At 37.4% G+C, this 26,399-nt stretch overlaps 1 protein-coding gene across 1 annotated transcript; it reads right to left on the bottom strand.

Moving 5' to 3' along the window:
- Positions 1-788: 788 nt before the first annotated feature.
- Positions 789-7,913, bottom strand: LOC136208938 (1-acyl-sn-glycerol-3-phosphate acyltransferase 2). Its single transcript, XM_066000236.1, has 11 exons — positions 7,423-7,913; positions 7,043-7,165; positions 5,274-5,313; positions 5,085-5,158; positions 4,816-4,875; positions 4,031-4,108; positions 3,706-3,864; positions 2,827-2,952; positions 1,803-1,895; positions 1,491-1,577; positions 789-1,381 (listed from the first exon to the last, which is right to left on the bottom strand). The coding sequence occupies exons 1-11, from the start codon at positions 7,501-7,503 to the stop codon at positions 1,136-1,138; spliced, it is 1,167 nt and encodes a 388-aa protein (XP_065856308.1). The 5' UTR covers positions 7,504-7,913; the 3' UTR covers positions 789-1,135.
- Between the last annotated feature and the right edge of the window lie 18,486 nt (positions 7,914-26,399).

The following is a 26,399-nucleotide window of genomic DNA, read 5'->3' as shown; positions in this document are numbered from 1 at the left end:
CAAGTCTCGTCCAGAATCATCAGAAAGTCCAACAACCTTCAAGCATTTGTTCATAAGCTCTCCAACGACTAATCCTCAACCACAGCGTCAAGTTTGTTAATATTTATTTATTTTTACACATTTATCGCAATTAATTTCATCATACATATTGCTTTATTTTCACAATCTGCTCGTTTAATTACGTTCCCAAGTTGTAATGTTTTCCGCTTTATTTCCACATTTGTAACCTAAAAAACAATTGAAAAGAATTACAAAAATCAATAAGTAAAGAAAAAATTAGAAAACATCTTTGTGTTTATTGATTTTATTTTATTACCATCGAGTAAAACATTTATTTAGCTAACTTGTCAAGGAAACCGGAAACTCAAGAGGAATGCTTTTATTTTCAATCTTATAACCCTCATCTGTTTTTTAAAAATCAAATTTAGACGCAAATCATTTATTTTATTTTTAAACTTACCATTATATCTTTCAAAAAAAAATTAACTTCTTTGGCACGTTGTGCATTTCTATTTAACAATTTTTAATCCATTAGTATATCAAGGTTGAAATTTGATATATTGATGACGAAGGAATGTTGGATAAGAGACGATGAGAGCACATTGACACCGTCATGCTCCTTTCCCTCCGATTCTACGCCCAAATAAGAGTCCCATTTTATGGGTTATGTAACATGGACCAAAAATTATTCCATGTACCATTATCTGAACTTAAAATTACTCTAAATTGAAGACATTAAGGACACATTTTACTGTTTTTTATGTGTATATCTTCACTCCTATCCCCAATAAATAAAAGCATAAATTCTGACATATAGTATCTCCAACTTCAAAAGGAGTCAGTAAGCAAGAATGTTGACTTCTAACAAAAGAAAAAGGAAGAGTGAAAGCCTAATATGAGCACTAATACACACATTGTTGATACAATCTACATAATTAACCTAATTGACCGGCCAATAATGAACTTATAAGAATACAAACTATGCAATTAAGTAATAAACATGATCATGCTGAGCTAGTCTAAAATGGAAACACAGAAGTTGTAAAGTCAGGGAGGCATTATATCATCACAAAAATGACCGCCAATGAAGTTACCAGTCACCAGTGTTCGTGAGCCCTAATGAACATAATGCCGCTCATTGTTGCTTGATTTGTCCGGATTCTGTAGGCTCCTCACCTTCCTTCTTGAGTTTCGCTGGGGCAACCTTCGCAGGGGTTGAATGCTCTGATTGAGAAAATCGAATCAATATCTGCATAAGAATCGTAACAACACCTAGGGATGACGCTGTCAATGCCATTCCCTTCCACGAATGCAAAAGGGAAGACCATTGGAGGAACTTCAGAAGTCCGAAAACAAGTAAGCATGCCCAAGTGGTAACGACCTGGTTCGTGCACAGAGAAAGAGTTAATATTATCGCAATCATTCAACACATGGAAAACCAAAAGGTTCTACGCAGAATCTCGGTTGGTTTACTAAGGTTAGTGTCTTACCACAAGAGATTTCAATGGTCTGCCAATATCCTGCAATTCTTGATCACTGAATGTGTCCTCGGCATTATGCTTGTCCAATAATTGATCCTAGCAAACAAGAACAGCAAACTGTTAAGATAATTACAAGCATGAAGATGCTGGATTAAACCGTTGAATGCTGATAAATAATTAGACATGGACCTTGAACGTACTAGTTAATGAAGTCCACAATCATGTTGTCGTATAATTTTTAAGTGTGGGGTTTCAGAAATGATATATATATATATATATATATAACTAAAAAGCTAAGTAATCAAGCATCACAAGGTGTACCTTGGCTACAAATAGATCTCTACACCATTGTGCAACAGCCTCCTCTGGTTCAGGCAAATCCTTCACCAAATGCCGTTTTAGATGTACATGAATCTGAATGAGAGCAACATGGCGTCATTACTACAAGAACACCAAATATCGTACTTGACAAATACTTCAAGCATTCATAATTACAAAATCACATAGCATTTTCAGAATTGTTTAAAAAAATTGCCAAATGATATGGCCCCTCTGCGGACATGCTTTCACATGCACACATGAACAAACAAACGATAAATGTATGAATAAAATGCATAAACAAATACACAAAATGAGGTATTTGGGAGTTTTGCAATGTCTGGCAGTTTCCATATAAGTTACAAGTGTACTGTATCTCACTTCAAATTCCAAACCCCCTTGCACCTAAAGTTCAAGTAAGACATACTAAGATTCCTGTAGATAAAAAGTCTATTTGTGTATATTCAGTTCCCTAAATATCATATAAAAGCAATTATTTCATTAATTTTAAGTTTTCCTGCATTATACAAATGCCATATCCTCAACTCAACCTAATAAAATTAGGGCACATGCTTGGTTGTCAATGTTGTTACCAATGTTCCTCCTCCCGGAAGGTCGTTATGAAAAAATGTTGAGAAAATCCACGCAACATCATGCACTGATAGACTTCAAAAATGTGTAGCCCCCATCCTCACTAATGGGATTATTAGTGACACTGCAAGCTAGGTAAAACATGCAGTTGATTCTCATGCCCTGGTCAAAATTAATAACAAGGAGCCAAAAACTAAACTAGCTCTAAAAGTACAGGAGTGATGCTCCAGTAAAAGTTAAATGATAAAGTCAGATCCTTTCTTCATTTGGGTTATGGAAACTGCAATAAATATCCTCAGCTCTTTAATAACTGCCACAAACAGGGACAGAAGAACTGAATCCAAGAAAAACACAAGACAGTATTTCAACATTCAGTCATATGTGCAAATGAACTGTTCCATGCGGTTGAACAAACAGCAAGATTCTCTTAACTTACCACTGAAGATTGCCCCTTGAATAGTCTAAGCATTGTAGGTGGAGGAGAATTTTTAGGGATAGCAACTGTTACATCATAAATGGCTGGGAGGAACGAGCGCATATTACTTACTGCTGCAACAAAACCCTGAAAGCAATGAAGATCCTAGCATATAAGGTGGATGATAAATCTGAATACTAAAGCCACAGGTTGCTTTACTAGGAATAGGAACATAGAAAATAATGTACGGCTGAAAATTAATAAAATAAGCCTTAAGATGAGAAATATTTAAGAAATCAAGTCACATGGCACATTAGTGAATCTACTTCTCAAGTAAAAACAGAGCTCTGAAATCTAGAAGGCACGTGCGCCACACTATAGTGCCTAATACTTTTCTATCTAAAAGCAATTCAGTTCAGCAAAAACAAGGACAGTACTAGGAAACTTTATTGCATTTATATTATATAAATCCTTAATCAGGCTATCACCAACATGCTTCAGCTTCTGCACAAGCTACAACACATCCTAAATGCAAGTTCAAACAGCTAAAGCAAAATAAAATTAATCAAATCACAAAGACTAAACATACAAATATTTCAAAACCAAATTGGATAGCCTAAAGTAAACTCGTACAAAACAATGAATGATTCACTCAAGTAGGAATCGCATTGCATCTAACTGATAAATTTCAGTGAATAGTTTAGCAGCTAGTTTGAAGATAATATAACCACACCAAATAGATTTTTAAAGTCATAATAAGAGAAACTAATTGGGGTTTATCCATATGTTTCGATCATATACCTATTTGTTGTCCATTTATTCATCTCTTTCTTTTACTTATTTCCAACTAAGTAAATAAGACACAGGCGAACAGGAGAAAAAGGTTCACCAGGATTTGACCTTAGTACGAGGAATCAAGACATTTTTAGGAATAGGCAACCCCGCTGATGCAGCATATTCCTGAGCAGCTAAAAGCTTTGCTTGTGTAAAGCGAGTTCCTTCGACAAAAAGAGCCAACCAAAAGGGTCTGGGGAAGTCCTTTAGCCGTTGGAGACCTGACTGTAGACAGAATTCCATGAAATTAAAAACAGTATCAAGGAACAAACAGAAAGATACATATAGGCACATTGCAATAAGAATGGAAAATAAAATAAAGCATACATATCTATATACACGTGCGCATACTGAATACCAGTATTACCAGAACGAAGTCAGGAGTTCATACCTTAAGTGTGATTTCATCCTTGGCCCAACTTCTTTCCAGGAAGAGGTATTCAGAAAACCACATGGACCAGCCTATGACCTGCATCAGGTTGTGAATAGCAATCAGTTTCTATACATATGCCAGAATTAAGTAATGTAATAAACGAGCTGCCTGGTGGTTATTCTGACATAGTACTACGAGGGTTTAGGGTTAGCAGTGGCAGGGAGGAGAGAGGATCTTTTATGTGTTCTGTATCTTGAGACTCAGCTTCTAGCTTGGGCAGAGGAATATCTTAGTATTTCTTTTGTTCTTATTGCGGTTACTGACATATTGCTTGGTGGTATTAATCTGTTTCATGATGGTAAAAATTGTAATGATGTAATCTAAAGATATTTTCTCATAAATACATTTCCTTAGATCGATCTACTTTAAGTCTACCAAAATATCAATGACAATGCAAACAAGAGCATCATAAAATATGCACACAACATCAGAAATCATAAACTTACCATTATTTTACATATTGATATAATAATGATATTGAAGCTTCACTAATTCATGATACATAATCGCAATTGTCCTCATTTTACAAGAGTATCTTCAGGTGAAAACAAATCTAACCTAAAAAAGTTCTTTGAAATCACTTAGAAGTTAGAAATACATTTGATCTGATTAGATTATAGATGGGTGCATCCAGTCCATTTTTAGCAGTTCAAACCCCACTACAGCTGAAAACTGTGAACATAGGTGAAGATGGATCCTCTATCAAATAATAATGTCATATAACAATCAAGTTCAAGACATACCGGAAGGGTTTTTGATGATTTCTTCATGACTGCTAATGCATTACCAAGGCATCCTGACCGCTGTCAAAAGGATTTCAGGAATTTGTTATCAGTAAAACATATAAAGAAATTTAGATAATATCAGAAACTTAAATCCTAAAGTAACAAAATGCGAAGTAATGTCATTATCAGCCAATGATTTCTGCATAAAATGAGAATAGACGATCAGGTCCTGGGTAGTCATGTGCTTGCATTTATAGATGTATATGTGCTACATATCAACAATGTACCTGAGCCAAAACCCATCCAACAAGCCAATCAATATCACTTCTGTGGTTGGCCAAAACAAGTGCATGTTCCTTTCCTGCAAAATTCACAGCATGAGCATATAAATAAGCCACTAAGTAGATGCTAAACTAGACCTGTATCTGTCCTTTCCATATGAAAGAGAAACATGCAGCTTAAGAGTTTTGACTTACCCATCATACGCAAAGTCTCCTTGTCTGTAAAAAGTTTGATCTGCAGATACATAGATTCAAATGACCAAATTTAACATTCCTCAAAATATAACTCAAATACAAACCCAAACATCATAATGCACTTCTTTCATGCTATTGACTATTTATTTCACGCTAAAACAGCATTTTGCATAAACAAGTGTTGAAGAAGCAGAATGAGGGAGAAACAGCAAAAGAAAGGAAAGAAAAGAAAATATTTTCTTTCCCAAATGTGCGGAGTCGGACACACAGGAAGTTGGAAGAGCTTGTAAGGTAGAGGGACAACTACACTCATGTAGGAAAATCTCACCCATATGGACAATTATCATGATCTAAAATTAATTATAGAAGTAGACTTTATAAATGTGCGGAGTCGGACACACAGGAAGTTGGAAGAGCTTGTAAGGTAGAGGGGAAACTACACTCATGTAGGAAAATCTCACCCATATGGACAATTATCATGATCTAAAATTAATTATAGAAGTAGACTTTATATGCTATTTAATGTAGTACATTATCGTACTTACTTTTAACATTTACAATAAATTAAAGGTTCTCACCAAGTGAATAGGTAGGAACCTGTATTAGAACTTCTTCTAAGATTCATCTTTCAAGCAGAATAACTAACGAATGACCAGCCAATAAATGCATGAATGCATACAAGGGGGAAAACTTGCAGAATATATAAGTTGATATTGGCTTCAAAATTCACTATGCATGCTAACTAGCCGCATATTCATATTGATATCCAACTGGTAATGTATTTAAACAGTGTCAAACTTTATTGATCAAATTCAACACAACATTGTTTCCTCTCATTTCCCTGGAAAGGAGAAGCAATAAACAAGCATTACATTCCCTGATTCCCAACACATACTACAAAGGAGAATGGGTGCATACGATGGCTAGTTAAGGACCTTAAGTTGCTTAAGCTAGAGTCTTGAGTTCGAGTCTAGTGTACCCAGTAGACTAAAATTGGGAGAGAGACCACCTAAAGCATAGTTATTAAAGGCGCAAGGCGCACTAAGGCGCAAGGGGGGTCCTGGAGCCTTGGCGCAAGGCGCAACTTAAGGCGCGCGCCCAAGCGACTCGAGACGCACATTAAAAAAAAAAAATCATAAATTTATAATACTAGTCACAAATAATCACAAATAGTCAAATAACAACAATAAAACCATAAAATGCATGAGTTAAGTTCTAGTTAACTACTAAGGCATGAGTTAACTGTTGTGATATGTGGAGTAAAAACTGTCGATCTTTGTCTATCCATGCTTTTCTTTTATTTTCTGAACTTGAAAAACCCTAAAATACCCTAACCCTAAAATACCCTCAAACCCCTAAATACCCTCAACCCTAAAATACCCTAAGGTAGCTGAGGCGCGCGCCTTGCGCCTGGCTTAAGGCGCGCACCTGACTGACCGCACCCGCCTTTGGGCTCCAGAGGCGCTGAGGCAGGAGCCTTAGTCAAGGCGCGCCTCTAATAACTATGACCTAAAGGGTGTCTGACCAGCCCCAACTGATTAATCGGATTTACTTACCCAAAAAAAACAACTGTCCACGGCCTAGTCCAACTCTACATAGCATTACTTTTCATAAAACATATATATCAAGCAAACTGTAATGTGTTTTGTAGATTAGTTTTGAACTTTTCTATTCAGTTTAAGTCAAACATAAAAAGACAAACCCAAAAGACATTAAGACCCATAAAAAAAGCATAGTCTGAGACAAAGAGGTTTTAGAGAAGTTGAAACCTTGACTCCTGCCCACCAATCGACGATCCATACGAGTTCCAACCACAATAATTCAGCTAAAGCTCTGTTGATCTTTCTGTAAGTGTTCTTTGACAGTGGCCGAATGAGGACAAAGCAGGTTGCCTGAAACATAAAGCCAATATAATGTAGCTTTAGATTAGATCGCAAGTCCAACTGTGTGATCAATGCTTATTCTTTTAGCTCAACATTCAAGATATAGAGAAGCTTAGGTTGCAGAAACAAGCAGAAGACACATATTGGAATAGAGCTCAAAAAATAAAACAAAACTAGAAATTAGATCCATCTAAAGTAACAAAGTGAATATCAAATTCAAAAACCCTTATTAAATCACAAATCCACAGCAACAAAAGGAATAGTACCTGAAACAAATTAATAACTAAGCCAGAAAGGAAGAAAAGAACCCCCAAGGGCACGATGACAACTGCCGCTGCAATCGCCATGCCCAAAAACTTCGAGCACCACAACTACGGAGTTCCGTTCCTCCAAGGAAAAAGAAATGCAGATGAAGCTGAAGTAGAAATCGAAAAGCAGAACAAAAGGGTGTAGTAAACGAGAAGATATTTGGATTATTTAAACAAGAAAAAAGAAGAGAAAAATTATTGGAAGTATCGAATTGATTATTAATGAAAGGATAGAAGGGTAGGTGGAGTGAAAACGGATAGAGAGATATGGAGTGACAGATTGATGCAGGGTTAATGGTGGGTGAGCTGTGAGAGACCAAATTTCCTATTTCAAGGAGAAGTCTGAGAAAGAGAGAGAGAGTTCTTGTTCCTTTGATTTCTGCAGTTGCAATTTTATCTAACTCACCGCAGGTGGAATTCTTTGAGGCCAATTTTGTTTTCGGTTTCTGAGCTAATTAATGGTCACTTGCACTAAATTTCAAAATATTTAATGTACTATCACTATTTCTTTTTAATCTCATTTATTTAATAAATAAATTTAATAAGAATTTATAATCATCAATGAAAACATCATAGAAAGGGTGAAAACTTGGCTCGGTGAAATAAGCAACAATTGTTGCAACATCCGAGTCAACATCAATCTCATCTAAATTCTTAGCATTTAACCAGCTCAAGATCTCTCGGATACCTATGACTTCCTCCATCACAAGGTTGAAACTCCTCAACCACAGAAAATGGTCCAAAAACTCGTCCTTATCATTTCATACAATAACGTCAATCTCCAAAACTCGTCCAAAAACCCGTCCTTATCGGACCCAAGCAGTCTAGAGATGATATTGATGTGCATTTGCAGCCTTTAATTGATGATCTAAAAGTCTTGTGGAATGATGGAATTAAGCGAGTGTATGATTCAGTTAGAGGAGAATACTTTAGGTTGAGAGCAGTCTAGTTATGGACTATTAATGATTTTCCCGCATATGAGAACTTATCAAGGAGCATTGTTAAAGGGTACAATGCATGTCCTATATGTATTGATCAGACCAAACCGTTAAGGTTAAAGTATTATAAAAAGATGGCATATATAAGGACTCCGAAGTGTGTTGGTTTTTATGTTCTGTAGACAATTGTTTTAAAATATAAAATATGGGTTACGATATTTACAACCCTAAGGACTGTATATAAAAACCCACAAATTTCTATTATTAGTGTTAATTTAGTTTTCCAATACATAAAATTTATTGATACACAGTCATAATATATTGTTATATTTCCAATACAAATAAATGTTTATTTTAGAATTAAGATTTTCTTTTTTATTGAAAATATAAGAAAACACATGAATAATTAATGCTTATATACAACCCTAAAGGTTGTATATATCATTTGCCACAAAATATTTGTAAATGAATTGTTCTTTTATCATTTGTTTTATGAGATATATAGTATGTTTAACTATATAAATGCATTGATCTTTTATCACAACTAAACAAGTTAAATAAAAGAAAATCCAAAGTTTCTATATAAGTAATCATAAAGTGTTCATAAAAGCATGAAGTGGGACTATACCTTATGATTCTTTTAGATGACTGAATTGTGTAATCGGAAGGCCACGTGTGAATTGAGTTGGTTTACATTTAAGCTTCCAGATGACACAATTTTAATATATTGTCATGAAAAACAATCATACGACACGAAAAAAATGTCTATCATGTATCTTGTGTCATGTGAAAGGGAAAATGGCATAGTGTAACAGAAAAAATTACGGGGTGTGTGCGAACAGGCGTTGGGTATCACATAAAGTAATTGCGGGATAATTAATGTTAGATTGGGCATTCGTCACTCTTGATAAATGGAAGATATATCCATGCCCTCTTGTGGAGAATTAACTTGAAATCCTTGCAAGATGATAGGGTTAAAAGTAGAAATAGAGATTTCACTTAACCTATGTATTCATAGTTAATTCTACATGGACAAGTAAAACAAACGTCTCATTATATGTAACTTGACATATTCCATAGTTACGGATTCATTTGAGGATATAGCTGATGGAGGATTGAATTATACTAAACCTAATACGGAAAGGTAAACGTGAGTATCAACCTGGCTTCTTATCGCTCTAGGGGAATGTTTATGGTGCCTAGAACAGTCTATACACTTATTATGTTATATGTTTAGTTGAAATTAATTTGTTTAAATTAATTCCAATAAGCGTATACTGCTAGTGGCGATAAGAATCTAATGGGTCACACAAAGAATTAATACAAGAGGATGAAATGGTAATTTTAGAGTGAGAAAAGGGAGTGACCGAAATTTTTAATGTATGGGAATTATTTTGGTTAATTGATAGTGATAATTATTAGGGGTGGGCACGGTTCGGTTAACCGATCCATTAGGCAAAAAAATTAACCGAACCGATATCAACGGTTTTTTAACCATCCAAACCGAAACCGGTCCATATCAATTGGTTAACCATCAACATGTTAACCATTAATTTCAGTTAGGTTTTTCGGTTAACGGTTTTTAACCAATTCTCACTAGTTAACCAAAAATCAACAGTTAAATTTTTATCCAAACATAAATTTTTAAACAATATTAAAATACACATAATTTCAAAAATTCAAACGAAATGAATTTATATAAAAGTTTAGAATTCAAAAATAAGTACCGAACTAAAAAACAATCCATCAAGTTTACATTTAAAACATAAAAAAATGTAAATAATATTTCGTCAAAGTACTTATCACAACATAAAGCAGTACAATCTATGCTATATATTTATATTAATCTATGTTATAATCTATGTATTTATATTAAGCAGTATAATCTATGTATTTATATTTATATTTGTCTTGCCTTTGTCGTCAAATGAGCTATATATTTTTTTTAAACTTTATATTTATTAAACGGTTCGGTTAACCTTTAACCGCGGTTTTTGAACACTAACCCAAAACCGAAACCTGTACCTATCTATTTTTTAACCATTAAAAAAACCACCGGTTCGATTAACCGTTTTTTCCGGTTCGGATTACCGGTTTTCGGTTCGGTTACCGGTTTGATCAGTTTTTTTGTCCACCCCTAATAATTATAATTTGATTATAGTTATGGATAAATTAATTAAAGGATTTTAATTCTATTAGGAAATATAAATTATAATTTGATTAGAATTCGGAATTATTAATTATATATGTATATATCTTTAAGAAATAATGCTTTCTCTCTGCCGCCCTGTATTGTGAGAGCGCCTCTCCGCTGTACTTCCCGTGTGAGAGTTTTGTTCGTTCTAGCTTCCTTCTGATTCGTTTGTTCCCCTGACTTTTGTTAATCGATTTTCCCGTTTCTTGAGAGACTCTCTGTTTTTCATTGATTTTTTTAGAGGTTTTCCTACGTCGTTTTCACATTGTGCTGCTAATCTGGTTTGATCGAGAGTGGAGTTCGACTTTTTCGATTCAATTGAGGTAGCGGGTACCAAGATTTATTATCTTGAAGGCAGGTGGTGATTTGGGACTTGACGATTCGAAACCCGATCGATTTTTTATGGAGGCGAGACGAGACGGGTTGGAGCGGGATTTTGTGAGTCTTGACCTAAGTATTGATGAAGGCGACTCTTTCGACTTCCTGGGATCGACTCAGGAAAGCAACCGCGAGGGCAATGAGCTATCTTTGATCAATAAATTTCTTATTGAATGCCCTGTTAATTTCCTTGCTATGAAATCTAAATTTGCTGACTTGTGGAGACCCGGTAGAGGTGTTGCTTTTGCTGAGATTGTTCCAAATTTGTATGTTGTTGAATTCTTTCATAGTGTTGATAAAGACAGGGTCCTAGTGGGGGGGGGGCTGGTCATTCGGTAATAATATGATGGTTTTGGTAGAATGAAAGTCAAGGATACTCCCTGAGGAGACCGATTTGGACCACGTAGATATTTGGGTGCAGGTACATGATCTGGCTATAGGGTGTATGTCTGAAGGGATAGGGAGACAAATTGGCGATTTTATTGGTAAATTTTTAGAGTATGATCAGAATAACAACTTGGGGATAATGAGGCAGTACATGAGAATTAGGGTTTCAATGGATGTTCGTTTACCCCTAAAAAGATGCAAAATAGTAAAAAGAACTGAATCAGAATGGACGTTCATCAAATTCAAGTATGAGCGGCTACGTAATTTATGTTATATATGTGGCCGGATCGGATACACAGAAAGAATTCAATAGCAAAACTGAGGGGAGTAAAGTGGGTGGACCCACATGGGTGCAACCAAACAGGAGAACTATCACAACAAGTGATGAGGTCGCAAAAGAGGCGGGAAAGGAAAATGAGAACCCAAACCAGGATGTGGATATGAGCCTAAGTGAGGATGTAGAGTTAACTTTGCTGGAAGCTAGGAAATGTAGAAGGGCGGAGAATAGTTCACAGAAACTGAAAAGTAAAGTTACAGAAGGCAACAATTCGAGTTTGAAGGAAGATATTTCTGAGAATGCTTCGGATAATCTTTCTTCTCCTAACATTAAAGTGGCGGGATCTGTAGAGTAGATCCGCCGAAGGCCATGAATTGTATAAGCTGGAACTGTCGGGGTCTGGGGAACCCACAAGCAGTTCGATCATTTGGTGAGTTGGTTAAGACTCACACCCCGAATATAGTCTTCTTAATTGAGACGCTTGTTAACAAAAACAGAATGGAATGGCTGAGTAAGAAGTTTAAGTTTAAAGGTTGTTTTGCAGTTGAGGCTAGAGGGCACAGCGAGGATTTGGCAGTGTTATGGAAACATAAAGATGATGTTGTCATTGGATCATTTTCTGATCACCATATTGAGAGGGCGGTTCAGGAAGTATCTGGTGGAGATTGGAGGATAGTGGGTTTCTATGGGCTCGCTAACCGTAACCGACATCCTAGGAATTACTTCAGCGGATGGCTTGTACATCGCCCTTGTCGTGGTGCGTCATGGGAGATTTTAATTGTATCTTGGACCAATCTGAAAAAATTGGTGGCCCTTTGTACCCACCACATTTGATAAATCAGTTTAATGATGCGATAATTGTTTTTAGTTTACTGGACTTGCATATGAGAGGAAGCCAGTTTACATGGTTTTGGGTTCGGGAAAAACTGGATAGAGTGATGGGATCAAAAGAGTTGTGCGATAGATTTCAGAATTACAAACTAGTAAATCTGATTTCTCTGTATTCTGATCATTCTCCTTTACGCCTAACAACCGAGAGGAAGGAATTCAGGAAGGTGAAGTATAGGTTCAGGTTTGAGGAAACCTGGATGGCTGACGAGGGTTTTGAGGAGATGGTGTTGGGTTGGTGGAGGGACATACTACTGAATCGGTCCCTAGAAAGTTAGAGATCTGTTGTACGACTATGGAGCAATGGGGCCGTAACCATAGAACTCAGGCTCGAGGCAGAATTAAAGTAGAGACAGGCATGATGAAAGTTCAGTTAAAAGTTTCTTTGAAGCAAAGAGGAGATTAAATGTGCTGTTGGAGCAGGAGGAAATACATTGGAAGCAGAGAGCTAAAACTTTCTGGCTAGCAGCAGGCGATGCCAATATTAAGTTCTTTCATGTGCAGGTAAATGTTAGAAGACAGAAAAACACAATTGCATATTTAGTAAACGACACAGGAGAGGAGGTGTCGGACAAATCGGGTATGAGGGAGGTAGTGAAAAGGTATTTTGAGCAGCTGTTTAGAGGTAGGAGGGAGGATCAAGAGGGGTTGGAAGGGTTTTTGGAGCCGAATGTGACCCTAGAGATGAATGAAGGGCTAATTGCTGATTTTACAATGGAAGAGTTCATTAGGGTGGTATTTTCAATGCACCCTAACAAATCTCCTGGACCTGATGGGCTTAATCCTGGTTTCTTTCAATACATTTGGCCTCAGATTGGAAATGGAATTTTTAGGCTTGCTCAAATTGGCTACACAGAGAAGAGTTCCCTTGCAATCTGAATGCTACTATCATCACTTTAATTCCAAAATGCGAGAATCCTAAAAGAATGACGGAGCTACGCTCTATTTCACTTTGTAATATTTTGTACAAAATAATTGCAAAGGTCCTTGCCAATACATTAAAGGAGGTGCTCCCTGGAGTTATTTCTGAATGCCAATCTACTTTTGTGCCTGGCAGGTCTTTAATTGACAATGTGCAGGTGGCTTTTGAGATAATTCACTTCATAAAACGGAAAAATTATGGCCTTAAAGGAGAAATAGCACTGAAAATTGATATAAGCAAAGTTCGTGATAGAGTGGATTGGAATTTCCTTGAAACAACTATGGTCAGAATGGGCTTTTGTGAAAAATGGGTGAAATGGATGATGTTGTGCATTCGAACTGTCCAGTACTCTGGCAACATCAATTGGGACCTAGTGGGGCCTATTCTCTGTAAGCAGGGATTGCGACAAGGTGACCTTTTGTCACCTTATTTGTTTATTATTTATGCAGAGGTGCTCTCAAAGCTTATTATTAAGGCTGAGGAGGATGGAGAAATCACTGGTAGTCGCATATGCTCGGGGGGCACCAAGTGTGACCCACTTATTTTTTGCTGAGGATAGTTTCTTATTTTTCAGTGCAACGGAAGAGGAAAGCAGAAAAATGAAGGAGATCCTTGCTGTATATGAGAACCCTTCAGGCCAAGCGTCAATTTGCACAAATCTGGCATTTTTTATAGTGCAAATTTGAGGATGGAGGAAAGCGAGAGATTAAGTGCGATCCTAGAGGTGGATGCACCGCTTGATACAGGACGATATTTGGTTCTACCTTCGCTCATCGATAGATCTAAACGAGCCCTTTTTGGGTTTCTAAAGGAAAAGATGGCTAAAAGGATCAATCACTGGTCATATCGATTTCTATCAATGGCAGGTAAGGAAGTGCTTATAAAGTTTGTTGCTCAGGCTCTTCCAACTTTCTGTATAAGTATGTTCCTTCTGCCAAAGTCTACATGCGATGAGCTACAAAAGATGATGAATTATTTCTGGTGGGCTAGGAAGAAGGATGGTAGTAATAGAATTCATTGGTATAACTGGAAAAAACGGTGTAAACAGAAGAAGGATGGGGGCTTGGGGTTCAGGGACCTTCATGAATTCAATGTCAGCCTGTTAGGAAAACAAGGTTGGAAACTCATTGATAATCCTAATTGTTTGGTGAGTCGAATGTTAAAAGCTAAATACTATGCCATAGAGACTTTCCTCTCTTCCAAATTAGGCAATAATCCTAGTTTTGTTTGGAGGAGCATGTGGAGTTCAATTGAGTTGTTGAAAGGAGGGATAAGGTGGTGCATTGGGAGAGGAGATCAAGTACGTGTGTGGCATGACCCATGGGTTTGGGATGCTGAGTTCTTCCGGGCTGGGGCACTGGGAAATGCTGGTTGGTGTGATGTGAGAGTGAACGAGTTATTTATCTAGGGAACTAGAATATGGGATGAGGTCAAGATTTCAAACTTGTTATGTGATGAAGTGGCTTAGAAAATTAGGAGTATGGTGATCCCGATGTTTGAAAGAGAGGATCGTTTAGTTTGGCACCATACCATTGATGTCATTTACTCCTCAAAATCAAGATATCATTGGCTTATTATGAAGAGGAGCTTGGAACAGGGGGCCGAGGGGTGGAATCGATTGTGGGGTCAGGTGCTTCCTCCTAAGTTTAAGCATTTTATTTGGAAACTTACCTCAGGAATTTTACCACTCAGAATAAAATTGGCTTCAAGACAGGTGATGCGAGTATAAAGAGCAAATAATTGAGGTTGATCACTCATGTAAAAGAGCTTCAAAGTCTTAGTTTTCAACCAGAAATGGAAGAAACAGGCAGAAATTACAGTTCGAAGCAGGAATCCTCACGAACAGCCTTTCAGCAGAACATAATAGCTTAAACAACGGCATTAACGGGTCATTTGGAAGGAAATGGATAAACACGCGGGTCGAGCAAGCTATAGGAGAGAGAAAGAGAGATAAACATGGAAAGCAAGACAGCTTTCGATCTTGCGCCAAGTGTAGGAGGATTGTTTACTTGTCATTGTTTTTACCTTTTTGTGACTCTTTACCCTTGTAATTAGGGTTGATGTAAGGGGAGTATAAATAGGAGGAATATTATTGTAATAGGGATCTCGACATTACCGCCACCACTAGTTTTATTCTTTGTTTTTATTTTCTGTCGGAAGGATGTTTTTGGGAAGAACAAGCTGTTCACTCATGACAATGAGTGAGTAGTTCTTCTCCAGGCCTAGCCAGCCATTTAAACGGCAACTGTAAGTATCTTTTATCAATGAATGAGGTGTTTCTATCCATCCCGGCTTCCGTGCCCTGCGTGTCCTATGAATCTTCACTTATTTATTTCTAACTTGTACCTGCAAAACACGATCCTCGAGAACCGAATTAGTTTGACGTTTATTTTTCGAAAATTAAGGAAATTAACTAAAAACATAAAATTTATTTTTATTTTGTCATTTTATTGAAAACACACTATTTTTGTAATTAAACTTACTTATTTAGTCCAAAATTAAACTGTAAATCACGCTAAAAGATAGGGATAAAACGTCCCTATCAGCAAGCTCGATGGGAGAGAGACTGGGAACATCTGGAGGAGGCGTGTGGACTCCATGCATATTATTATGGCGAGCGTATTATAGCTGCTCTCAAGAGAGATTTTCCAGATTCAGGGATTGACGACCCTGAAATGGAGGCGCCTTCTGTCAATGAGGCTTTTCATTATGCCACTTTGAAGGATGCCCAAGCTATCATCCGCCAGGAATCGTTTGCTCCACCCATGACAACGGCGAATAAAAATGAAGGAGTTATTGATTTGGAAACAGAGGAGATCGCTCCTAATGTGGGGGATCAAGAATGATGCCAATGACGATGATACTTCACCTGAGGCGGACCTTTCCGACACTATCGCGGAAGGTCAACATGATCTAGCTATTGAGCCCACCCTTAAACCTCTCGAAGTTACTCCAGATGATCCCATTACAGGAGATAAGATTGAGGACCTCTCTGCTTATCTTTTGTTTTTTCTTAAGGCTTATCGCGCCTATGTAAAGATATTACAATACTTTTTATGAGCTTTTGAGCTTTTTGCATTCTATTTTTGTGTTTCTGCATTAAGCAGTTTCATTGTTCCTTCTTTTATTTACATGACTTGAGTTTGAGAATGCATGTTTTAAGTGTTCAAACTTATTCCGCCGAATCACATATTTTGATCTTTTGAAAAGATCTTTTAAGTGTTTAAACTTATTCCACCGAATCACATGTTTTTTATCTTTTGAAAAGATCTTTTAAGTGTTTAAACTTATTCCACCAAATCCTAGGGTAGGTGGTCAGTCATCCCCTAGTAAGCTTGCGATAAGCTTTTAATGATTTCTTTCTTTGAGAAAGATGTATCCGCCCTTGATATGATTTTTACATCCTAAAACAATTGTCTATAGGACATGAATCCCAACACATATACTTGTATACAAACCATACCAATAAAAAACCAATCCAATACAAATAATCTATACAACAATCCATACAAGCAATATAACAACAATCTAATATATACAAACAATCCAATATCAAAATGTACAAGGGATATAGTTTTTGATGAAAAATCTTGAGTACACCACGAAATCTTAAGAAATCTCCATCATTTGGAAGTAATGTAGTCAATGGCTTACTAGCGGATAAAAGTTGAGTGAAAAGGCAAACGAATAATCAACAGTCGTTTGAGCCCGTCAACTATTGTGGAGTATCTGCTAGCCTAGACCAACCTATGGCTTTCGTCTGATGGTGCGTTTTCCAACTAAAGGCTTTAGAAATGGCCCTCTTAAGGGTGTGGATGGGATTGGCCAATACTTCGTTCAGTTTCTCATCACTGTCATTAGAAATACAACTATCGTAGATGTAGATATGCATATTCGTCGTATTAAAGTACTCATAATACCTAGTGATTTCCTTTGTTATTGATTGACATGAATACCCGCTTTACATCATTCCAATGTCTCATATACATGTCCTCTTGACCATTGATTGTCGTGGATAAGAAGTTGAGATCGGGTTCCGGAAACTACATCCATCTGGTGAATTGGCTATCACATGTAGTCCAATCTGCAGCTAATCCGAATTGCACCGACTAACGCCTTAATAACCAAAGGAATCCATCGATGTGTTAATTCAAGAAAAAACCCAATAAATAAGACATATTATTCACAAACAAATAAGACATCTTATTGCCTAATTTGCGAAGATTTTGCTTCGCAGTTTGCGAAAAACGCGAAGCAAGCTCCTATTTGCGAACTCATTTTCTGTGCAAAATGAACTCTTTATTACCGTCTTGAACTATTTCAAAGTTTCATTTTACAAAATATAGCTATAAACTAACAAAAAACACAACAAAAGCCTAAACCCTAAACCAAACTCGCAAAAACAGAAAAACGAGAAAAGAGAACCCTCAAACCAAGTTGAAATCGTATAAATGCAGTAGATACATACTTTCTTGCCACTTTTTGCCATTGCAATCGAAGAGAATAAATAGTTAGAAGAACAAAAGTAGAGATTGAAAAGCACAAGGACTTCGAGTTCGCAAATGAAGAGAGGAAGAAAAAGGAAGAAAAATGGTCCAAGTTGTTATATATATATATAAATGGTATTATGAGTAATTCCTAAATGAAAAGGTCCAGATATATAATGTGTTGTGTAATGAGTTTAAATATATAAATAAGCCTCCGATTTGGTCCAGTTTTGTAAGTTACCCAATAATGAAGATGGATTACTATATATAATACCGGAAGCAGAGATAATTTACAAGAAGTGTTTTAGAGCCCTTTTGGCTTAGTTGGCATCATATGAGCAAAAAGAATAAATGAGTTTTAAAAAAATAAAAATAAATGAGTTAATGAGCTTTTATTATCTCCATATCATAAGTATTATATTAACACATTACTTATTATCAATTATTAGTCCATTAATTAAAGTAATAAAAGAAAGTATGAGTTACAAGAAGATGAAAAAATACTAAGCGAAAGAAATCCAAAAGTCATAAATAAACCTATATATAAAGCATGATATATAGTATTTCATCATCATATTCATTGGCCACCGAAAATTAAAGAACTCCTTTGATTTTGATTATGTATTAGTTTTGTTCTTAATCTTATAATTTTGTTCTTACTTCAAATAATATAGTCTTATAATTTTGTTCTTACTTCATTAAGAGATTCAGATTTATTAAGAGCGATTTCCATTGATAAACTTCATTAATAGAATTTTTTTCAAGAATTTAGATTTTGATATCTCCAATTGAAGAAATCAGATGGAAATAGAAGAGACATAGACAACTGAAATCAAGAAAAGCAAATGTGTCAGAAATTACAGGAAATCATTATGCTTCTGAAGGTAATTATTTGACTTTTTTCATATGTAGTAGTTATTTTATTCTCAATTGTGTTGTTCCACACTCTCGATGCCTTATCTATGTTTTCTTTTTTATTTGTCATTTTTTTTTCAAAATGACTAAATAAAGATTTGTATATTTTCATTATTTTTTTAGTATGAGTTGCTAGGTGTAATCGTTTCGATTGTTAACTCTAACTAAAATATGGATTTTCGGCTTTATATGAGTTCAATTGTTAGGTTTAATTGGAGTTAGATTAATTTTCCAAATTCAGAAACTGGTGAAGTCAACTAATTTTTTTAATTCGGGTTTATCTAACTCATATGGATTGAATTTTTTATTTTTATGCATTTTTTGTATGAACAGATATAAAATTTCATACAATAGTTGTTTATTGAAGTTGGAGACATATTGAAGAAACTAATTAAAGAGGTATTGAAACATTATACTTAAAATGAAATTTATTTCAATTATAAATCATGTTTTGTCATGATTATCATTCTAAGTTTTTTTTTTGAACTCAAGAATAAGAAAATCTCATATAACAATAGGATTTGCATCCTCAAAAATAGTGTTTGACAACCATTTCGGAATTTCGGAAGATACAAAATCATTAGCATTGGAATAGGCCTGCCTAGCTACCAAATGTGCAGCCCTATTCGCTAAACGAGGAGTAAATGATAAATTAAAATCAAGATTGGATCCTAGAATGAATCGACAGTCATGAATAAGAGAACCAAACTCCGAGATATCTTTTTTGCTTGATAGAATCACATCTACAACTACTTTCGCATCAGACTCAAATTCAACATGAGTGTACTGCGTAGCCATCAACCAAATCATACTTGTTCTTAATGCTAATGCCTCGACCACTCGAGGTTCTCTGTACCCTGCAACACAGCTGCTGCTACAGAATAAAAAGGTTCCTGTTGCATCCCTAACCACCACTCCCATCCCATAACTCCCCTCCTCTATGAATAACGCCCCATCAACATTACATTTAATTGAACCTAACGCTGGGGGCTTCCATTTCGGAGAGGGAACATAATGAGGAAAGGAGAAACTGGTTAATACCTGCAGGGGTGGGCGTGATGGACTTGCTGAATCTGGCCGAGCTGCACTTGACGCCACTTCCTGCTGCTGCCGACTATCATTCTAAGTTTCTTTGTCATTTTTAGTGATGGATTCTATATCTATATTACATATAATAATAGAAGCAAAGAGAAATTAATTAGAAGAGTTTTAGAGGGAATATGAGCTATGATTAGAACCCATTATTAAAATGACAAAGGAGAGAGAGCGTGAGAGGGAGCGGGTTAGGGTGAGAGATCGGTCACCGGAGAGGGCGGCGCAAGGTGGTCTGGGGGGCCATTTTTGGGTGGACAGGGTGGATCGACCGGAAGGGAAGGGAAGGGAAGGGGAGCGGCGGGACTTTAGGGTCGGATGGTAAGAAAGAGGAAGGAGGAAGGAGAGCGGCGGGATCTGTCTGGGGGGGAATCGGCGGATCCGGTGTGGAAGAGGAGCGCTCGGATCGGGCAAGGGGCGCGAGTTGGCAGGGGCAAGACGGCGGTAGGGCGGTTGTCGGCAAGGGTTTCCTTAAGGCAGGGGGAGACATCGATGGCGGAGGGAGGGTAGCTGGGGCGGGAGATGGCGCACATGAGCAGGAGGGCGGGCCTGCTGTCCAAGAGGTTTCTGCGGCAGCGGCCACGACTGGGAAAATTTCAGATTCGGCCTTGGCCGATGGGGGTAATCAGGTTGAGGGGGTTACAGTGCACATCGAGTCCATATCCACTCTGAATTTGGTTTCTAGGACATTTGTTTATGCAATAAACAAAAAAACTAACGACCAAGGCTTGGGGAAAAACTCATGGAGAGATACAGTGATGGGAGTGGTCGAGGAGGAACCTGTGTTAGATGAAGATATTATAGAGGATGATTCTGAGGAGGTCTATTCTGTCTCTGATGTAGAGGATGGAGAACAGGATGATCCGTTATGTCCTGTGATTCGGCTATCCTTGGTTGATAAACGCGCCCTCAGGTCTAAATGGAAGTTATCTTTAATAGTTACTGTGCTTAGTAAAAGGATTAGTTTTAATTATTTCACTCAAAGAATCCAGGCGCAATGGGCTAAAAAAGGGAAAGTCACCATTACTGACTTAGAGAATGACTATTATGTTATCAAATTTACTAGGGCGGAGGACTTTAATGCTGTTATTAATGGTGGCCCTTATATTATCTCTAATCATCTTCTGGCATTAAGGCCATGGGTCCCTAATTTTAATCCTCATGACTGTTTAGTAAATAGGATTCTAACTTGGGTGAGATTCCTGGGTTTACCTATTGAATATTATAATGAAAGCTTTCTTAATAAAATTGGTGGACTCGTTGGTAAAGTTCACCATATGGATAAAACCACCATTGGGGCAGTTAGAGGTAAGTTTGCTAGGGTCTATATTGATATCGATCTAGCTAAGCCTCTTTTGTCTAAATTCTGTGTTCAGAATATGGTTTACTATATTGAGTATGAAGGTATTCATAATATTTGCTATGAGTGTGGTATGTTTGGTCATACTTATGAAGGGTGTCCTAAGAGAGAAAAGCTGGTCAAAGAGGTTATGGTGGCCGATAAAGAGAGAGAAGAGGGGATTCAAGGTGAAGGGAGGAACTTTGGCCCCTGGATGGTGGCCAAGAGGTCGGGTAGACGAAGGACTCGTGCAACTGTTGTTCAGAATCGCCCTCCTGACATTAGTAAGGAGATGAATACTCTCCAGATCGTCCCTGAGATAAAGGAGAGGCCCCCAAATAAGAAAGTAGGTTCTGGAGATGAAACAGTCCTCGGTTCAGGATCTAGATTTGGGGTTCTGTCTATTAAGGATGCTCATGAATCTGACCATTCAAACGAGTAGTTGGAGCTAAGCATGTCAGGGTTAGAATCTGCTGAGCCGGCGGCTAATAAAGTGGAGGCTGTTAACCCTCTGTTTGAGTACAAAGTTGATGCCTTGGGGAGCTCCCAGAATCATGCCCCACTTGGGAAAAAGAAACACAATGAGGTTAGTATCCCGAAAATCTATGTTGAAAATTTAAATGGAAAGGCTATGGGGGTTAATAAAATGAATATGAAAAAACCTAAGGGTAATCAGAAAAATAACCATAGTTCCTTGGATGTTTGGGATAAAAGGGGGCCTGCTGGTACCTCTTCAAGGCTCTCAGGAGCCCCGAATAAGTACTTGGTTTAGGGTGTTGGGCCTGTGGTCAGTAGTCTGCCTTTTTGATGGATTTTTTTGTGTGGAATGTTAGAGGTGCGGCTAGTAAGGCTACCCGTATCCATGTTAAAGATTTAGTTAAACAATTTAACCATTCTTGTTTTGCTTTGATGGAAACCAAGATCAGTGGTAGTAAAGCTGATGAGGTGGTTAGAAAGTTTAGAAATTGGAATTGTGTTAGATTGGAGGCTACTGGCCGAGCTGGTGGGATTTGGCTCTTCTAAAAGCCAGATCGTGTTCAGATTGACATTGTCAGTATGGATAAACAATTTATTCACAGTAAGGTTATTTATCCTGATAATAAACCCTTTTTTTTATCACCTTTGTTTATGCTGATCCTATCATGGCCAATCGTAAAAGGTTGTGAGAGGTTCTGTATACTATGAGTACGAGTATATTGGATGCTTGGTTTGTGGCTGGGGATTTTAATGATATTGCCCTTATGAGCGATCAAAGAGGGGGTGGGAACCACTATGTGAACCGGTGTCTCAATCATAAGCAGGGTATGGATTTGTGTGGGCTTTTGGATCTAGGAGCCGCTGGTCATAGATTTACTTGGAAACGTAATAGTATTTTTGTTTGTTTGGACAAAGTTTATGCTAATATTGCGGCTATCTGTAGATTTCCTGAAGTGAAAGTGTTAAATCTCCCTTTCCGTCACTCTGATCACTGTCCTATTTTAGTCAAATTGGTTAAAAGTCATCGCCCGAAAGGGGACAGACCTTTTAGGTACCAGGTGGCCTGGGAATCTCACCCTGAGTTTAAAAACTTTGTTCAGGATAATTGGCAGCCTCACTCTAATGTTGTTCTTGTTGCTGAGGGGTTTAGAAGAAATGTGGTGGGATGGAACAAAAACATCTTTGGCCATATTATCAGAAGAAAGAATAAACTGTTAAGCAGAATCGAAGGCATTCAACGTAATTTGGAGATTAGATTTGATCATAGTTTGAATGGTCTTCTTAGAACGCTCCAGAAAGAATTAGAAGTTGTGCTGAGGTAGGAAGAGTTACTTTGGTTTCAGAAATCTAGGAAGGCTTGGATTAAAGATGGAGATCGTAATACCAGGTTTTTCCACCTTTCTACTATTATTAGAAGGCAGAGAAATCTGATTGATGCTATCAAAGATTCGAATGGAGATTGGGTTTCTGAGGATGAGGATATTCGTCGTTTGGCCCTTAATTTTTTTATAAAGACTTATTCAAAGAGGAGAGTGTGGATCTGGATAAAGCTCTTTCTAGGACTACGTTTCCCAGGTTGGGAGAAGATACGATTCTGGAAGCTTTCCATCCTATTGACCAGAAAGAGATTGATCAGGCTTTCTCGAGTATTGGAGCTACCAAAGCTCTTGGGGTTGATGGTATTCCTGCCAGTTTTTATCATAAACATTGGGATACTATGAAGGAAGGTATTTATAGTTTTGTTAAAGGAGTTTTCATTGGTTCCGAAGATATTAGGCTTGTAAATAAAACTCTTATTAGTCTTTGTAATGTGCTGTACAAAGCTATTACCAAAATTGTGGCTAATAGACTCCGGTGTATTCTTCTAGATATTATTAGTCAGAATCAAGGCAGTTTTGTTCTTGGGAGACAAATGATGGACAATGTTGTTATAGCCCAGGAGATGGTTCACTCTATGAAAATTAAAAAGGGTAGGAGGGGTATTGTGGCTCTTAAGCTGGATCTGGAGAAAGCTTATGACCGCCTAAACTGGAGTTTTCTTCTGGATAGTCTGAAGAGAGCTGGTATCCCGGATAATTGGAAGAGATTAATCGAGGTCTACATTTCTTCTCCAGTTTTTCAGGTTTTGATCAATGGAGATATGTCGGAGGAGTTTACTCCTTCCCGGGGCATCCATCAAGGGGATCCTATGAGCCCTTTCTTATTTGTTATTGCTATGGAGAGGTTGTCTCACCTTATCCAAGAGGCTGTTGACAATGGGAATTTTCATCCGGTTGCCATCAATAATTTCTATCCTTCGATTACTCATTTGTTCTTCGTTGATGATGTTATGATCTTTGTGGAGGGAAATGAGGAGCAAATTGGTGTGGTTATGAATATCCTTAGCTGTTTCTGCACTGCTTCAGGTCAAAAGCTCAATATCCAAAAGTCCTGGATGCTGTGTTCTAAAAACATGAGTCAGGGAGTCTGTAAAAGGCTAAGTGAAATATCTGGTATTCCTTTGACTAAATCTTTGGGCAAGTATCTGGGGGTTTCCCTCCATAGTGACAGAGTCTCCAAAGCCTCCTTTAAAGAGACTCTCGACAAAACTAATGGTAAATGTGCCATTTGGAAAGCTAAAACTCTTTCTCTTGCGGGCCGTCTTACTTTGATTCAGTCTGTCAATTGTGCGGTTCCTAATCATATTATGCAAGCTTGTAGATTGCCTGAGCCTGTTCTTAATGATCTTGATAAAATCAATCGGCGGTTCCTTTGGGGGGACTCTACGGAGGGGAAAAAGATCCACCTTGTTCCTTGGAAGGAGGTTTGTCAACCTAAAAACATGGGAGGCCTGGGGATAAGACAAGCCAAGGACAATAACAAAGTGTTATTAATGAAGCTTCTATGGAGAATGTGGCAACTCCCCTCTTCTCGTTGGGTTCGTTTTCTTTGTGGGAAATATAGAAAAGATAAGATTTTTGGGGGTCCCAATGAGAGAGTTGTCAATTGTTCTTTTCTTTGGAAAGGCCTCAGTACTGCGTTTTCAGAGTTTTGCTCTAGGATAGGTTGGGAGGTGGGGAATGGGAAGTCTATCAGCTTCTGGAATGACATCTGGATTGGTGGCAAATCTTTATTAGAGGTGTGTAATTCCCCGCCGCCTATTAATATCCGCAATTGGAGGATTGCTGATGTGGTGGATTTTGAGGGGGATTGGATTTGGTCTAAATTTGACTCTTTTTTCAGTCTGGATACGCTCCTGAGGATTAGAGGGGTTAAGATAAGTAACAAGGAGGAAGATAGGGATAGTCATTGTTGGGCGTTGACAAACAATGAGGCTTATACCTGTAAGTCTGCCTTTGAGGCCTTCAATCAAAATGGGCGGGTCCTCACTCTGAAGTTTGGAAACTCATTTGGGCTTTAAAAATTCCTTACCGCATTAGGAGCTTTCTGTGGCTTGGTGTTAAGGATAGGTTGCTTACTAATTCAGATAGAAATAGACGGCATCTGGTGGATTCAAGTGCTTGTAGCAGATGTAGAGGGCATGTTGAAACTATTTGCCATACTCTTAGGGATTGTACTATGAGTAAAGAGGTGTGGAGGAAAGTTCTCCCTCACCACCTGCTTTCTACTTTCTTGGCCCACTCCGATCTTGACTGGTTTGCAGATGGAGTTAGTGGGAAGTTGTTGGTTGACCTAGAGCATGGTGATATTTTCTTTGCTATTGTCTGTCACCAGATTTTGGAAGTGGAGGAATGAGGATATTTTTGGAAGAAAAACTATTTTTATTCCTAATTTAGTTGAGTTCTTCTCGGAAAAATTATATAATATTACTGATAGCTTCAAAGGAGATTCTCTTGCTAGGTCTACCTAGAAGAAGACTGTTCACCTCCTTGGCTGGTGTAGGCCTAGGGAAGGGGTGGTGAAATTAAATACAGATGGTTCTTGCCTTAAGGATGGTAAAATTGCTACAGGAGGTGTTCTAAGAGATGATGTGGGTGCTTGGTTGTCTGGGTTTGCTCAGAATCTGGGTTTGGGATCGTCCTTTTCGGCTGAGCTTTGGGGGATTTTTTTCTGGTTTTAGACTTACTAAGAGTCTGGGTTTGAAGAAGTTGCTTGTAGAATCTGACAACCTTGAGGCTATCAAAATGATCTCCGATAAAAATACTATTTGTTTAAATAGCCAAAATTTAATCAAAGGTATTAGAAGGTTTTTGTTCTTCCTTTGATTTCATCAATTTCAGCCATGTCTTCAGAGAACAGAACCGGGTAGCGGATTGTTTGGCGGCTGCTGGTCATGAGAGGATGTTGGGCGTCACAACCTTCTCTTCTCCTCCTGATTATCTTTCTTCTCTTCTTTTGGAAGATGTAGTGGGGGTTAGCTTCCCTAAGCTAATCCCGGGTTAGGCTTTTTGTTTTTGTTTTTTTTCTTTCATGTTCCTACCAAAAAAAAAAAAAGTTTTAGAGGCTTTTTTGATTAATTGTCAAAATAGAAATAAAGGAAAATTATAAATATTATATCTAACCTAATATATATTTAATAGATATAACAAAATAACTTACAAAATATCCCTATGAAAAAATATATGACGATAAAAAATATGTAAAGATTCATTCAAATTCCATTCATTTAACTTTAATAAATAACATTAAAACCAATATTAC

Source organism: Euphorbia lathyris, chromosome 10 (assembly GCF_963576675.1).
Source record: "Euphorbia lathyris chromosome 10, ddEupLath1.1, whole genome shotgun sequence".
Taxonomy (NCBI): Eukaryota; Viridiplantae; Streptophyta; class Magnoliopsida; order Malpighiales; family Euphorbiaceae; genus Euphorbia; species Euphorbia lathyris.
The sequence above is the reverse complement of the archived record's forward strand: the minus strand, read 5'-3'. Positions and strand labels throughout refer to the sequence as shown.